This window comes from Homarus americanus, unplaced genomic scaffold, assembly GCF_018991925.1.
Source record: "Homarus americanus isolate GMGI-L3 unplaced genomic scaffold, GMGI_Hamer_2.0 scaffold55640, whole genome shotgun sequence".
Lineage (NCBI taxonomy): Eukaryota > Metazoa > Arthropoda > Malacostraca > Decapoda > Nephropidae > Homarus > Homarus americanus.
In genome coordinates this window covers 2,904,108-2,921,901 of record NW_024713650.1, presented here as the reverse complement: position 1 = coordinate 2,921,901, position 17,794 = coordinate 2,904,108, and the positions used below count along the sequence as shown (strand labels likewise).

Sequence of the window (17,794 nt, the reverse complement as noted above, 5' to 3'; positions counted from 1 at the left end):
AGAAATATGCCAAAATCTGCTTCTGTGCTGTATAACAATTATGTAGTTACTGTACTGTAATGTTTTGATCAATAATATCTTGCCAGCTACATCCACCTATGTGCCAACTGTTACAATTGATGTTTGGTCTCACGTCTAGGTTCTGTATGGCAGGCAGTGTATTAACAAAGTCTAGTTGTAATGTATATGTGTGATGGATGTGTTTTACCTCCTCACACTACTTCATCTGTGATGCATTCCTATGAGATATGATTTATTATGTGCGAGTCCCAGCTGATGTTAGGATGGGCGTGACTGAGACCTTAAAGATGGTCACAGCCTTGCTCGGTTCGTCACCCAAAACATCGTTATTATTTTATAGGAATTTGTACTTCAGTAATTATTATACCACAATTTGTGTTAACTGGGACTAGATTAATATAAGCCGCTCGTGCTGTAACAATTAGGTGACTAAACCGGTTGTGTGTTATATTACATGGAAAGTGCTATGCCTTGTCCAAGTTAATGTACAGTTTTAATGTTAATTTATCGGACCAATGGCTTGCTTATAGTGTGTTTACTGCTGCTGCTGTCGCCGCTCCTGACGATGATGTTGAATAGCTCTATGTTGCTCCACTGCCTGTAAGGTGGCCAGTGTTAGAGAAATATCACAGAAAGGATAACTTATCTCATCTTATTTTTATAATCTCGAAACCAGACCTTAACCTAACCTAGCGATTGTAGGAATAGTTTTTTGGGTTAGGTGAAGTTAGATTAGGTCTTGGTGGTTCATATCACCTGAAAAAAGGTGAGTTTGTAGTCTTTTTAGTGGTAATTTTATAACATTGATCACATTCCTCCCAAGCCTTCTGTTCGTGTCTGCTCTTAACATTATTTTGTATAGACTGTGTATCAATTCTTAAAAAAATTAATTCACCTTTTTTCATAACATGGGTTTAATTTATATAATTATTCTCACTTGTGACTTTTTTATTATTATCTATGTATTTATATTTACTTTTACTACTGCATAGAAGAGAGTGAAGATAGTGTATATAGAACTTAGTGGTATATAATCAGAGGCTGAAAATTGTCATGAAATCTGTGTGTTTGTTTGTGTGTGTAGTGTCTTTGTGGGCTTGAAAATTATTGTCATGGTAATTTAAAACATTATAGATATTCAGGTTTGTTGAAGAGGAATTATATACTTACCAAACACACCTGAACTCATGTTAGTTCAGGTGTGTAAAGGTGGTATGTAACACACATGCTTAGGTTAACAGACACACTATATATGTCATCTTTACAAACATGCAGACATAGTTCCTCAAATGAAGCTATATTTAGACTTTTTTGAGACCCTGGTTTAACCCATTAATCAGGTCATGAAGACTTCACAACATTGTCATGGATGTGTGTATACCCAGATGTGTTTAGAAATTTACTTAAAAAAATCAAAATAATTTCCTTTCTTTTCCTAGTACAGTATAGTCTTACAGTACAGCCATAGTGAAATCAAATTTATCACTGCAAAAGTTGATGAATTAATTTTTTGTGTACATATTATGATGTGAACTGGTCCCCTGTTGTCGAATACAGAGATAAACGGTATGCACTTGAAGAATGATACGTTCTGATTGCTTGGTTTCATGACCTTTGAGATACGAGTTATAATGTAGTTTGAAATTGATGATTGAAAGTGAAATATTTGTCATGTTTTGGCCGCTACTTATCCCTTGTTTTGGGAGTCAGATGGCGTTGTAAAGATAGTATATACCTGTTGTCTCTATACATGACAACAGGGTACCAGTTTTACTCACCCTACCTTAGGCATTTCACAGCTGATAAAGGTGCTCTACTTAGCGTATTCTGTCAGGCTTTTTTTTATTTTTTATTATTATTTTTTTAATCCAGTGTGGCATGTCCAGACCTCAGTCACCAAGTTGTTGACTCAAGAGGTTGTACTTAGGTAATAATCTCTGTGGAAAGATGTAGTCAGTAGCCAACCTTTACTTGTACCACAGTGTACACCTCGGGCCATGTGTACACCAAGTCTGTGTACACCTCGGGCCATGTGTACACTAAGTCTGTGTACACCTCGGGCCATGTGTACACCAAGTCTGTGTACACCTCGGGCCATGTGTACACCAAGTCTGTGTACACCTCGGGCCATGTGTACACCAAGTCTGTGTACACCTCGGGCCATGTGTACACCAAGTCTGTGAGCACCAGTTGTATTTGACCATTTTAAGTCCAAAGTAGATGATCTTTATTGACCTTGTGTGAAGAAGTTGACAAACGAATGACCCAAGATGATTTTAAATGGAAAGTTGACCATCTAGTAATGACCTCAGTGTAATTATGCAAAAGTCGAATGTTTTAGATGTCTTGGGTGTGTGTGTGTGTGTGTGTCCAGCAGTTATTACCCAGACGTACACATGTCAACAGGTGTTCAGAAGATCTTGGGCTGCAGGTACAGTATATAAATTAACTTTCATCTTACCTACAGAGGAAGAACTTACTCGTACACTGTACATCTAGTTACTGTGTAACCATTTTTTTCTTGTTTTGTACAGCGGTCGATAGTGATTCTTTTATGAGATAACTTAGTTCTTATGAGAGATATTTATTGCCAGTGAGTTGAGGGGGACTCCTCGGCTCAGTTACCCGACACAATGTCCCAAAATCTATGTGATGATAATAAACTTAATAACTAAATCAAACTGTTGTAAAAAAAATATATATGGATGATAATTGAGTATAACTGCCTCACCCTCCCGTCCTGCAGATTCATAGTCAGGTCCTAATAACACTTTTGTATTTATTTTGCTAAATACTAATGTTATTTAACTTTAGAAATTAACTTGAATAATCTTTTTTTATTATACAGTATGTGATTCCAGAGATAATGTAACTAAATACATTTTTAGAATACAATAAATATTACTGTGATGCTGTTGTATTATTCTACCACCTCTTGTATTGACCTCTTGTATTAAAAACTTCTAAACTACACTACTCTTCTTTTTTTTTCATTGCGGGGGCTTATTTTCGCTAAATTATTCCCTAAAGGTTAATTTGAATTGAAAATGGACCACAAATTTGAAGTTTTAATGTATAATCGTGTTCGAAGCTTCAAATGTTTCAATGAAGCATCAAAATGATTCAATGAAGCTTCGGTGACGTCACTCTGAACCAAGGATATAACTGAACGACGTCGCCTTCTTCACTCACTGGCTGGAGCTGACACGGGCAGGTAAGGCTCATAACCCTGCTCTTCTCTTCTTCATTATATACGTGTAATTGTTTTTTCCCAGAACGTGTATGTGCACAGTGATCAGGAGAAATAATCATTCTTTTGGGATAGTGTTTAGTATACTTAATTATGGCGTAATAAATGCTGATTTAAGTAAATAGATTGCTGGCCGGTTGTTGAAGTTCTCTTACCTCATTTGCCACGAAGGTAAACGAGCCTAAACTAATCAGCCAGTGGCGGGTAACGAGGGTAAATCGTACTTCAGTATTTTCGTAATAATTACCTAGTAAGTGTGTACAATGACCAGATTAGGTTAGATTACTATTTTATTTTATTTTATTTCACATGTTACCACTGCTTCTAAGCCCAGCCCACTTTTGGCGGAACCGGGTGGTTATAACTCAATAATTACGCATTTTCCCAAACTTTCATCACCGCCAGTGTATTCTCCATTAAAAACTGCTCTAGAATAAGTTGGTTTAACGAAAATATATATTTTTTTTCTCGGAATAATTAAGGTATTTCCTGAGGTAATCTTTCCCGAGATTTGTATTTGTTATTAGTTCGTTGTTTACTGTTTACCTACGATTTCTGGGGCTTGAAATTAATAGAATTTTAAGTTGTTAAGAGATTTAGCTGGTCGAGGGTGAGGCGAGGCGGGGCGGGGCGAGGCGAGGCGAGGCGGGGCGGGGCGAGAACCGGCCGTTTCAGAAGGTCTTCGTTGGGTGTGTTATAAAATACATTATATAATAAATACAGTAATATTGAGGGCTTCTTAAAATAATTGTTTTAGCTTAACATACATAAAATAAAAATTTAATCTAATAGATGTGCAGGCACACCTGTAGCGAGATTAGTTTATGTACATATGCCGTTATCACCCTAAATCATGCATAAATTAAGTATAATTACTGCAAAGTCTCTTGACTAGGCTTCCCAAGTACACCTGACCTCGAAAAGGCAAAATATTAAAGATTAGTTTATGTACATATGCCGTTATCACCCTAAATCATGCATAAATTAAGTATAATTACTGCAAAGTCTCTTGACTAGGCTTCCCAAGTACACCTGACCTCGAAAAGGCAAAATATTAAACGGCTGATCGTAATTGGCTTGTGTAAAATTACTCTCTTGTTCTCGATAGTCTTGTAATATTCGATAAAGGCATTTCATATTCTCTTTTATAAGGTTAAATATTATTGTTCACTTATTTTTCATTATGGCAAGACATTTATAAAGATGACGTCAAAATGTATTGGTAAATAAGGTAGCAACTGTCTAATTAACCTGTGGAAAATGTTTGAATCACCTGTAAGATTCATGTCCCAGCCTTCCTTTTCCAGCCACACTCCCTCCTTCAGCCACCCCACCACCACACTCCCCCCTCAGCCACACCACCACCACGCTCCCCCTCAGCCACACCACCACCACCTCCCCCCCTCAGCCACACCCCACCACCTCCCCCTCAGCCACCTCCACCACACTCCCCCCTCAGCCACACCCACCACCTCCCCCTCAGCCACACCTCCACCACACTCCCCCCTCAGCCACCCACTCACCAGGCTTGCCAAATGTTGCTAAAACCACAAATTTGAGAAACTAAGAGTGAATGAAATATTTTGGTTAGTCTCAGTTAATGGTGGTCGATGAATGAGCCTTGGTTCTTTTAATTGTTTATGTATCATTGCATACTTAGAAATTCATGGAGTATTAAATGTGGTACAGGTCGTTTAAATGTAACAATCAGAGTATAGTTGAAACACTTGATCTAATCCTCTCTAATATAAACCTAACCTAACCTAACCTCAAACATAACTTAACCTAATCTAATCTAACTTAACATCAAGTAAAAGAAGAGACAGACAGATACAGTAAATAGATATATACACTAAATAGGTATTCAGTAAAGGTATCACTGTCTCATTATTGACAAACTTTAATGTGAATTTTATGACCATTGTTTGTATCTATCATGGTCATTCCTTGGTTAAATCTACTTACTGTTTACCATTATTCTTATACCTCCACTGTCTATCTATCTGTAAGACAAGATGTACAACATGAAAGGTTAAAAAGTTTCTTAACATCCCGACCACCACAACACTGACGCCTCTGAACCTGAGTCGATGCTGGTGATAATAACTGTGTGTTGAAGAGTACCTGGGCCATGGTCGGTCCTGTTGAAGCCGAGGCACTTGGTAGAGCAAACACAGTTGAAGATTAACCCACCCACCCACATACTTGACTGTACAGTATGTAGATTGTCCAACACACAACTTGACAACTGTGATGTTATTTGTGTGGATTAGATCATAAGGGGACTATCAGGGTTTAGACTTTGAATGATGTTAAATAGGGATGACACTAGAAGGACTTTGGTGTTTACGGAAGACTTTGTTACTTGGGTTGACACCTCTACCCAAGAAGTACAAAAATGCAGATGTCGCCATTCATACAAGAAATTTAGTGCAGTATGCCGCATCAGCTCTTGTGCCCACTTCGCCTGTAAGTCACATCAGCTGTCATGCTCACCTCGCCTGTCTTGTTCATCTGCAATATTGAAATCTTCCAAGACATATTAGTTGACACAAGACAAGTGAAGACATGGTGCCTGGGTCTTGCTACAACCTCTACTGTTGGTTAAGGTAAATACTGAACTATTTACTGTTGTGTACTTGAGGGGACCGACCACCGTCCAGGTTACATTACTGCACTCTATTAACAAACCACATATTTTTTAAGTTAATTTACAATAAAGGTTAGTGAAAATAATTCTTGTTATGTAACTTTATTACCAAAAAACACAACTTACATATAATACAAGTTATTATCAATATAGCCAAGCTATCTATTCTTGGACTATTTAAACCAACATTGCTTAGACTTCGCCTATAATCACAAACTGAACATAGAAGTGTATTCGTTCAGAGCCCACCTATAGTAAGTTACATAAGCAAATAAGTTATGATAATAATAACTTCTTGTTAAGTTCCTTTATTAATAAGTATAAATGTCTGACACTAAACAAAATCAATTACAGATTTACTTACAGCAAACAGATGAAAACTAGAACAGTCTTTACAAAACAATAGTAACTATAGATATTTAAGCTGTACTTGAAAATATTTAAGTGACCAAATTTAACTCACTAGGATTCTTGTTACTTGTTATTTTTTGTTAAATTTTGAATTATACAGACTGACATCTTACAGTAGTTTTATTCACAAATAGACGGTCAAGTTTGCAGTGAAAATAAAATATAAAGTAGATTTAATAGAAATTAATATTTATACACATAAAACATTACCACTGACAGTCAAATTAATGTTGAAATCAATATAGCAGCACTTATGAATATTTACATCGACAGACAAGTCAATGAGATAATCAACATTTAGTTCTAAGAGTTAGTGACAAAGTTAATGTTGAAATTAACATCATGTTTTAGCCCCAATTATCACTACAATCAATAACATTGTACCAAAGCTCCATTTTACTCACCAGGGTCGTGTTTATATCCAAGAAGAATGTGTTGGTGCATTCTTTTTTTATTCTCAGACATAAACCAGCCACTACATACCATCCTCATCTACATTCTTAGGCAGCAAATGATGATGATAGTCTATAAACCATTCTATTCATCCTCATTACCATCATCATTTACCCAAATCTATGCTCTAAACCACAGAACATGGGGATGATAAACTAAGGTTGTTTATTTAAGGTGAGGATGAGGATGGTAGTCCACATTTTTGTTCACAATCTTCATAAGGATATTGAAAGTCCATTTTTTATCATAGACAGGAAATGAAGATGAATGTCTAAATTCCCTGTGAGGAAGACAAAACATATAAATCCAAATCCTTCATTATTAAAAACAAGAAATGCTGATGCCCTAATTTTTCATTTCCAAAGAGAAAATGTAGATATTGAATCCATATTTTAGGTTCTTAAAAACAAGAAAAAATATGGAAGCCTAAATTCTCATTTTAAAAATAGAAAACACTGATAGTAACCCAAATTCTTGTTTTAAAAGACAAGAAATGAAGATAAAAGCCTAAATTCTCGTTTTCGAAGATCAGAAATACTGACGGTAATCCAAATTCTCGCTTTCAGAAGACGATGGCATTACCTAAACCAGCACATCCATCCCACCGAGAAAACTTCACCGTCCCTCTATCTGGAATGACAACCACGGAGGAAGAAGGCAATGCAGCCAACGATGGCAAGGAGAATGAAGAGGGCGTCCAAGATTATGATCCCGTAGAAGGCCAGGTTGAACAGACTCATGTTACAACCATTCTCGAACCAGTAGTGGGCGTAGTCTGGTGTCTGTGCCCAGGCTTGGTATACCCAGACGTTCCCTGTTGACGTACAAATTTGAGATAATAAGGACGAATTATTAGTCAAATTAAAACGAGAGAAATAATAGTTAAATGGGGAAATGAAAATTAATGGGGGAAATTACTAGTGAATAGAACAAGAGCTACAGTAAAATTAAAGATAACAATAAGTTAAATTAGCTACACAAAGGAGAAATAGGAATTGAATACAAAAAGCACAAATCTATAACAATTGGGCATGTGAATAGGGATTAAATAGGTAAAATATTGGGTATATACATAAAATAAGTGAAAAGTAAGAGCTAAATGGGTAAAATAGGAAAGGGAAATTAGGATGCATTGATGGAAAAAAAAAGCAGGTGATAAATGGGATGAATTGGAATACAACGGTGGAAATCATCCGCATACATGGTAGTTTTCTCCTAAATAGGGTAAATAAATGCTGAATATTGTATACCATTTTACAAGCCATTATCAGATATAACAGGATACAGTTTGACATAAAATATACCCATACATACATCAGCCACCTCTAGACATACAACAACATGCTCACACATACTATACAACATTTTCAAGCATACAAACATACTAAGACAAAATACAACATACTCCGACATACTGATACAAAATACTCAGACATACCTCCTGTGAACCAGGCGATTGTGGCTAAGGAAATAACAAAGCCGACTAGTTTAATAGGGAGCGAGACACTGCCATTCTTGGATGTCTTCTTAGCTGCACCTCCGATGCCAATTCCGAACAGCAAGATGATCCCTATGGTATACAAAGACACAGGTTAGTACATTATAACTGGTTGGTTGACACAAATTGGTTGTATTATGGTTGTATAGTGATTTATTTACCTCTTAATTGAAAGGTGATTTATTAAATTAACTCTGTGGTTGAATAGTGATTTATTTAATTGAAAGAGGTGAAAAATGAACAAGACCACCAAATGATCCGCATGAACATTGAACAATAGGATAACTCGCCTTGAATAATGAGCCATATGGGGATCATAGGCTCGATGGAACAATTGTTCATGTTGATGGCTCCCATGATGATGAAAGTGATGCCAAAGATGGGGATGATGATAGAGGCTGCGATGATCACAGGCCACTGGATCAGAGACGCTAAACACCATCCTGCCAACACCAAGCACAAAGTGGGATTACTTGTCATACAGTTGTGATAAGATAGACAGCTGAGATATGTCATAAAGTTGGGATAAGTACAGCTGGGATAACATATACAGTTGGGATTACTTATCATATAGCTGGGATAACAAGTCATAGTGTTACTGTTAGGATAATATACTTTGGTACTGATAAAATACTGATATTAAGGTAACATGCTTTACTTTAAGATTTCTTGGGGACAAATTTTAGGTTAACAATAGACTAAATGTACTTAAACTTAGAGTTGTTTTGTGGTATTGTATGTGTGTGTGATTAACTTTGCTCTCTATCTGTTGTACAAGTTCTTAGAATATCAGCTTACCACAGCCACCCTCATCCTCGTCCCCATCATAACTGGGCTCTGGAAAGAAGAAAAGAAACTAGAGTAACATTGCGTCCTCCGAAATAAGATACACAAACCCGAAACTTCCCATCTCTCCTAATGTTTATTTTTTTATAAACTACGGTGATTATTAACTTGATATGCGTACTTAAAGACCAAGCTGTTGAGGCACAGAAATACATTATAACATCAACACAACAATGTGAGCCATTCTAAATTTGAAATCCAAAATGCTTTCAGTTTAAATTTAAACATGACCATAACTTACCGTTACAACGAACATAACGTCTCTCGTGTTTGAGTCACCATCCGCCATTGTCAAGATAAGATAAAAGGCCGGTGGAACACCCTATCAGCAGAAGATAACAGCCACCCCGAGTTGAAACTATATCATCCCGGATCCGGATTTTCAATAATTCATACATTAAATCCTGATTCTAAGAATTCATTCGGGAATTACAAATTCTCAACGACTCTTACGTTAAAAACAAAATTCTCAAAATAATTGTAGGTAGAAATTGGATTTTAAAAACTTGTTACATTATCAAGTCACTGATCATATTAGAGCGTTGACAATTTAGACACACGGGTAAAGCCATAATGGAGTCTCTATGACATGGTGTATATACTTAGTTTTCAGTTAATATCAATACATGAGAACTTGCTTTTGCATTATATACAAATCTCTAATTTCTTACTATATGAACCAGGATGTGAGTCAAAGGTCAGATTATCAGAAGACGTTATCTGAGATTACCACAAATATTACCTCAACGCAATTTCCTTCTATCAGACTGGCCAAGTGTTTTGACTGACTCATCAGTGGTTGATTTTTTCATTACTGTATTTCTAAACTTAAGTTGATTGTTTTCGTTTTTTTCTGACCATTGGCCAATTGTTTTCATTGTCTCACCATCAATCTCTTCAATAAGCAATAAGACATCTAAATGGTGAAAACATACTAGCATACAATGATGGCTGCCAAAATGGTGTCAACTTAACCTTTCCCTTATGACAATTTCACTTGAGTTTAATTGCTGAATCATTACACTTACTAGAGGCAATGAAAAGTTTGTGTTGAAAGAAAGTTTTACTGGTGTTATTAGTTAATGACCAGTGAAGCCATGGAAACAAATATAGCAGCTTGTGTTAAGGTATTTCAAGCGATTCCTGCTGGTCTTGGTAGGGTTGCTAAAATCCTTCATCCGTTGCATCTTATTTTTTTAACACAATTTTGTATAGATAGTTTCTTGAGTGAATGTACAGTACAGCCAACTCCTATTGTGTTAAGGTATTATTGATAGAGGCGATAAAAATAAATACTGTACGGTTGTTTGTGCCAGTGTGTAGCCAATCACTAACAGAAACGTTGTAAACAAACATGGCAGGTTGTGGCAGAATGTTCCAGCCAATCGTATACAAGTGTGATGCAAACAAAGATGGTGGCCACAGTAATATACCGGGCATTCACCAATTGCAGTGCTGATGTTCCATGTATCCAACAAGTTTCTAATCAAATTTTAACATAAATATACTTTACAGATTAATAGACAGAAGAATATAATGATGGCATGGAGGTGAAACTGGAACATATGTGAATAATAATTTCAAAGACCTTAGGAGTACAAATTCTAAATACATTTACAGTATGCATTACAGGACCCTGTTGCTTCACATTGAGTACAGTCATAGTGAAAAACATGTAGTTAGGTATGAGCCAGGGAGGACAAAAGATAAGATGATAAGGATATGAGTGTACTGCTGATAATGATATTTTCAGTCCCAGATAACAGATCTAAGCCCCCTCAACACACTTGCTCCCATGAGTCTAATATCAAGCTTTTTTATATATTATAATTTTCTTCAATACATAATGGCCCATGTGTGTTGAATCATTATAAAGTACAGTATAGTGATTATGTACCATTAGGTCTTACAGTAGTTGTCTTATGTTGGTCATAAAGGTACCATCTATGTATCACGCAGCAGCCTTTTTGTTTCGGGTAACATTAGCTTCTTATGTTACTTGGCCATAGTCTAAAACTATTTGACACCATCTTTACTTTGTCGATCAAAATGGTTTACAGAATGAAAGACTGACCAGATAATTATCACCTAGGGCTATTTAAAAAATGTTCTTTCATTCAGTCAGAATTGGTAATTACAAAGGTAAAGATGATGTAGAGAGGAAAAGGGCAAACTTACTATCAGGTTCTTCCCTGCGTGTGCGTGGTAGTTGAGTGCCACGTGGCATCCTGCTGGGATCCTCTGCGTTCTCAAATATGCTTTGTTGTGTCTGTGCCTCTACCTTCTGCTGGATGAGCCTGTGTTCCTCTTCCTGCTGCAGTTGGATCCTGTGCTCCTCTTCCTGCTGCAGTTGGATCCTGTGCTCCTCTTCCTGGTGCAGCCGAGTCTGCTGCTGTTCCACCACCTGCTGCGGTTGTTTTTCCTCTTGTTGGATCCTGTGCTCGAGTTCCTGATGAATCTTCTGCTTAAGGGCGTCACTGATCTGTGGTTGTCCTGGTATGCTGTATCTCTGTTTCTTCAATGCACTCTTGCTCGATTCTTCGTCCAATGAGCTCTGACTGCCTCCCACAACCTGTGGTGTGTTAAGGTACCTCTAGTTAATACCAACTGATAATGACTTTACAACCAACTCCTTATTGCTCCTCACTACTGGAGAATTTAGTTCTTATCAAAATAGTGTTTTCAATTAATCACAAATCCTTCAAGGTATGAAATCCTAATGCATAACACTGTCAAATGAAGGGTCTTTCCTTGTAACATAAAAACTCAATACTATGACACAAATATGTCAGGAAAATGAGCCAAAATAATAACACTTTAACAAGATACTTTTCCATAATTCTCCCTCTAATTGGAAAGGAAACATTTATCATAGTCTTGGATAATTATAGTGGTGTTATTTGTGAAAAGGTAACCATCATTAACCAGTACAGTACTCATTTGTGAGGTTTTAAATATAGGTTGAACGTATATGAATGATAAAGGTCAAGTGCAAACAGGAGCCTCCTCGCCTGGGCCAACATTTATCCTGCCGTTTCATTTATTCTTGTGTTCTTATTACCAAATAAAAAATCACACTATTGTTTATGTTTGAGTAATAGTCTTGTCGCTATGTCAATTAATTACTTTCCCTAACAAAAATGTTTTCATATATTAAAGCTATGGAAAAACTTCAACGTAAGAATCTCTGTGAATCCAGGACTTAACAAATATGTGAACTGTAAATTGAAACGACATGAAACATTACAGAACAAAGGTTTGGGCCATATGAATGAGTTAAACTGGCACACAGTAAAACACGACCACACCTCACCTCAGTCAAGTCCACATCAACAAATGAAACACTTCACACAAGGCAAAGAATCACTAGGCCTAGGAAGTGGTTCAAGCAGGCAGCCTCAACTTAAACACTAAATAGTTTATCATACTGTACTAGCAAATTGGATGGGTGAAATAGGTCAGGTGATCCTTAGAACACTGAACACTTCCTCCTGTAAAAGCAGACTACGCACGACTGCTGTACAGAGGGTGGAGCTCTCTTATCTATTCGAGCATGTCAGATACCACCTACAATTCACTAAGCTCGTAACACAAATAAACCCGAATTGGTTTTAAAAAAGTGAAAGTTGATCTAAAGGTAAATTATTAAATTGTTATTTTGATTATTATTTAAGATATAATGTGGTTATTTTAGTAACTGATAAGGCAATAATGGTTTTCATACCTATCTTATTAACAAGTTACACTAACACACACACAAACCATCACAAGCCTACTGCCGGTAGTATTTGATGTTTTTTGAATGGTGTTCCTGCTATTGCTGTCACTGTTGTCTTCTGTCACCAATACTGATACACTATACCAGTACTTACCTTCACATTGACATTATCAGTCACCAGGTCCAAGATAAAAGAAATTCCAGAGGTTTACATGACTTACAAGATTGTGCATGTGTAGTGGTTCTCCAGTCCAGTTATGGTGTGGCCTCTCTTTAACTCTCCTTCAACACTATCATACCAGTCTAGCTGGTGTAGTTACTGTTTAATAACAGATTGGTTTTAAGGATTATTAGACATGTTAAATCATCTATATCATTGAAGGATCAACCAATGTCGAACTCTGGCAACTGAGATTAGATAAGGACAGTGGGTAATCTTATCAACACTCGCATCTTACTGTACTTACCAATGCTTAGGTCTCGATTTCAAGCCTTGATTCTCACAGTATTGTAAATGAATTCTTCAGCCCCCAAAATATAGATTATAGAAGGAAGATAACTTGCTCACTTCAGCTATGGCACACCAAAATGACAGGCAAAACAATTGAAATTACAACTGAAGCTAACATATCGACAGTAGATGCATTTCCTTATCCTCAAGGAAAAAAATTAACTTGGAAATCTCTTAAGAATACAATACAAAGTTGGCTCCAGCTAGCAAAAAATATATACTGTATATACCCCAGTATATATAAATCGGCAGTAAATTGCATAAAATAACCAAGGTTGCATAGAAAGGACCCACTTCCGCTTTATACGATACTGCAGTTTGACGGAAATTGCGTAGTTTTAATTATTAAGGTCAAGCCCAGACATATCTTATCAGTGGTAAAGTTAATGTTCCTATATCCGGATTCTAAAAGGTTCTCAAGTGTCTCTGGACTTTCACCCGGAACCAAAATTTCAGATTTCCACCCAGGAAACTATTACATAAATCTACCCTCAGGGAAATAAGAAAATAGACACAGCACTACACAGAGAGGCACTTGGAGTCCACTGCATCTCTCCCCAGCCTTGGGTTCAACCGTGTCCCTTGCTAATGCACCAGGATAAAAGTTCACTTAATTTTTTTTACAATTTGACTTGCAGGTAAGCCCCAAGATTCTATCGCCAAGGCCATCAGAAACAGACTTTCTCAAATTTATGACTTTCAATGACCAATTAATCTCACTTTAATTGAGCACGATGCGTATGCTAGCATGATTATGTCCCGGACTATATCCATATGGCTTTCACTTGACCAAGACTTGTCCCATGATATAAGGATCGAGACAGAGAGATGGACTAGAACCTCACAAGAGCTGAATGTGTCAGTGTAGTAATGAGTGTAAGATGAGCAACTGGTCAACTGCCTTATGTAGGCCCACTGTCCGCAAAGTTACTCCGTTGATTTTCTCTGCAATAAATGACATTTTTGCAAGTCAATGTAAAGCGTAGTCCTTCAGGTATGTGCATTTAGTGCTTTTTTTTTGTACTGTACATTTAAGTTCTAATATTTTTTATGTACACCAATTTAATTTTATTGGGGCCTTTTTCGGTTTGTTCACGAATTTATTTACCTTATTGTTTTTTGCAAACTTTTTGTTTTGTGAACTTATTTAGTTTTTCTCACTTTAAAGTTATGTGTTTTAATGTATAGCAATTTTATTTGGACAATACAAATTATACTTCTTTGTTTTTGTAAACATTTTGTCAGTTAATTAACTATATAGAAATGAATGAAGACAACAAAGAAGTTTATACAAGACATAACTATCACATTACATTCATAATGAAAATGATCCCCATGTTTTCTTCCAAAACAGTTTTGGGAAAATAATATGACAGTATACTTTAATAAGTCTTCATTTTCATAAATATACACATGATGAGCAGCTGAGTTTGTACAAATGAACAAAGGACTACATGTAGCACATAAAGGCCTCCTTGTTATCAGTATTGGACAATCTATTGAAATACTGTACTGTAATAAGGTCCATAATTCAAGGAAATATAATAAAAGATACTTAGTATGGCAGAAACTATTCCAACATAGTCTTCTGATTTTTCTATTTTCATCATGTCACTGATGTGTAATCCAATGAGCTCCTCAAAACTGAAGTAAGTCTTGACGAGCTACACTGTGGCGGAATGACGGTGATGTAACGTGAAGCACCTGCTGATGATCTATTCCTCCTCTTCCACCTGCCCATAGCGATGCTTGATGTGTTTCCATAATTTCTGTTGGTGGAATGTTCAATATAGTATCACATTTCCATATCATAAAATAAAAAAGGCATCACAGAATCATTAAAATATTAACCAGATTCTTGCCCTCAGTAACATCCTATGGTGCTGTGTGTTATCCATACTATCCGTGTCAAGCATAAGAGGCAGAGTCCCCCCCACCTTTCATACAGTTTAAGGAATCAAAACCTCACAAAGCACACACCTGAAATATCCAATAAGTGTCGACAGTGAAATAATATGTATCTGATTATCTATCTACGTTATAAGGCACTTGGTGTATTGCAGAACTATATTACTGTGCTGATACATGTTGGACAGAAGAGAACCTATCTAACAGAGCAGCATGAAATTATATAGCTCTATCGTTTAGGTCATTCAGAAAATTTTAGGATTTTAAGTTACCACCGACCGAGAGGTTAGGTTGAAATTATGTTTTACCGATAGTTTTTGATGTGTTGTAAATGATTCTGAACTACAAATAGGTTGATGACCAAACGATACTTTTACAATTATCTTCTTCGATAGTCTGTATATGTTAATGCAAGTCTACCATTGACCCAGGAACTAGGTCATGAAGGTCATATGTTTGGTTAGATTACATCCCACTTGGACGATTCCCATTTGTGCCATCGTCTATTTTATGCGATTTAGAGTAATGTAACCTAGTCAGATAATTTAATTAAGATGGTAAAAATCACATAAAACAGACGATCATCCAAGTGGGATGACACCGTCTGGGTACACTTCCAGGTCACTTTTTAAACTTAATAATTTTTATCCAGGTCAATTATTCCACTTAAAACATATTTTCTGGCCCTTTAAACGAACAATATATGTGATCAAAAAAAGATAAATTTTTAAACAGGTAAATAAGGTTATTGCATCACCGGTGCCAATCAGCTGATGACCGTCAACACGAGTTACTTATAGCCTAAAAAAAATATACCTCATATAACTACTACAGTAATATTAGTGACATATGAATAGAGAGAGAGACAATATTAACATTCTTATCAGTTTTACATAAGAAAATGGTAAGATATACGAGCCAGACTTACACCCTGGTTAACATTGTCGTATATTCCATCAGAGATCATGTCAAATCCTCGCTCGAACATGAAAGCACCAAAGACAGCCGCTAACACAAACGAGGATGTCCGCCTGAATACATTTTGGTACACCTTAGAGACGAGACCAGCCATTGTCGTTAACGTTGACCGACTTGGTGTGGTGAGGGGGACGTCCTCTGCGATTGTGTCTATAACTTTACTAAAATTATGACTTAAGATCAGCAAGTATAAAAATAAGTATAAAAATAATAATAGACATATTATTTTTACTAAATTTAGATATAATTATTATATTAAACTTTGCATGAAATTTTTGTTTTGTTTACATATAGAATCGTAAACATCTGACAGCTGTAAACCGCAATAATTATTATTTTCATTTGGAGTTTTATTATTCTTTTTATTCTAAATTTTATCTGAATAAAATATATAAAATTAATATATTACCCCAAAAATATGAATTATTGGAAATTTGTAGACCTACCATAGAAAAGGGCAATGACCAAAGGGTTTGTCCCATTGGTCAAAGGGTGACGTCACACCAGCTCTCAACCAATCAAAACGCCGATAGTCTGTGTTTTGGATGTATACCTTCCTCAGTTGCTCAATCAAACAATGACTAATTATTATACCTTTATACAGCAATAAATACACCATTAATAAACTACTCAGATATTAAATATAGTTAAGATATATATATGTTGTATATAGGAGAATAATCAATACCGTAGAGTCGATGGAAATATATAATAAATAAGTGAACTTGGCACCTGATCACGTGGGGTCTGGTCGGGGAGCCTTGACAGTGAACGTCACTTGATATGTGTGAATTATTCCTTTAATAGATCAATGTAGATATAGTACAGGTATGTGTAAAAGGCTGTGAACGGGAGAAAATTTAGTCTTGTGATTGAAATTTGTGTAAAAGGCGAGGGAGGAGTTGATGGGAGGAGAGGCAGCAAGGAGGGGCCAGTGAATTTTTTTTTTATTTTTTTTTGTTTTTTTTATACATGAACGATTCCCTAACCTGTATATTTATTTATCTGGGATTTGAGTAAAGACAAGTGGTACTGAGAGAACATGTGGTGTGTCCTGGGAAGTGTTTCAAGAGAAGAACAAGTGTCTGGTCCTAGAGTCGGCTGACAGGTGTTCCTTGGTTTGTCTCGCAGGTGTTTTTGTAATTAACTAATAATTGTATGTAATGCTTTGTACACACCTTCACTTAACTCCCTGCTGTAATATTCCAGTAAATATCCCTAGTTTTGGCTACCATCCAGTTAATATAGCCCAGTCCCTGATGCTGGCAGCTATATACTTATGATAAAACACTTCAATGAAAAAATATTTGGTATTTATGGAAATTCTGTCAATTTGTGTTTCCTATTTACATATATTTAGACTGAATTATGTAAAGAATAATCCCGGATAAGGTTAAAATAAACGGTAATAAGCAGTGTGTGTGACCATAAGCACAGCCAAGGACATAATGTGAATGTATCTTAAAAAAATGTTATAATTTGATTTGATGGTTTTAAGTGTTTGTTTAGTCTCTGATATATAGATTAGGTTAAATTACAGTGGTGAAGAG

General features: G+C 36.2%; 2 protein-coding genes and 1 long non-coding RNA gene across 8 annotated transcripts in view; 1 reads left to right on the top strand and 2 right to left on the bottom strand.

Annotated features, from left to right (window-relative positions):
* Nucleotides 1-1,854: 1,854 nt before the first annotated feature.
* On the bottom strand, nt 1,855-2,128 carry LOC121873549. The gene is made up of 2 exons (XR_006090263.1): nt 2,077-2,128; nt 1,855-2,043 (listed from the first exon to the last, which is right to left on the bottom strand). It is a non-coding gene; the product is annotated as an uncharacterized LOC121873549 (long non-coding RNA).
* Nucleotides 2,129-6,010: 3,882 nt separating this feature from the next.
* LOC121873541 lies at nt 6,011-13,210 on the bottom strand. Its single transcript, XM_042377175.1, has 6 exons — nt 13,069-13,210; nt 11,308-11,701; nt 9,082-9,120; nt 8,574-8,726; nt 8,224-8,355; nt 6,011-7,599 (listed from the first exon to the last, which is right to left on the bottom strand). The coding sequence occupies exons 1-6, from the start codon at nt 13,078-13,080 to the stop codon at nt 7,412-7,414; spliced, it is 918 nt and encodes a 305-aa protein (XP_042233109.1). The 5' UTR covers nt 13,081-13,210; the 3' UTR covers nt 6,011-7,411.
* A 3,772-nt stretch (nt 13,211-16,982) lies between these two features.
* The window catches only part of LOC121873418 (WD repeat-containing protein 47-like), a 73,075-nt gene continuing 72,263 nt past the window's right edge, over nt 16,983-17,794 (top strand). For 5 of the 6 annotated variants that reach the window (XR_006090238.1, XM_042377004.1, XM_042376984.1 and 2 more), the window contains exon 1: nt 16,983-17,072. The gene's annotated coding sequence lies outside the window, so the exon portion shown is untranslated. Of the gene's footprint in view, nt 17,363-17,794 lie in introns of all 6 variants that reach the window. The other variant, XM_042376968.1, reaches the window with a different exon arrangement.

Coding starts and splice junctions, on each gene's coding strand:
- LOC121873541 (XM_042377175.1), bottom strand. Junction 8,727..9,081: donor CGAGGATGAGGGTGGCTGTG/GTAAGCTGATAT, acceptor TGGTGTTGGCAG/GATGGTGTTTAGCGTCTCTG. Junction 8,356..8,573: donor CATATGGCTCATTATTCAAG/GCGAGTTATCCT, acceptor TGTATACCATAG/GGATCATCTTGCTGTTCGGA.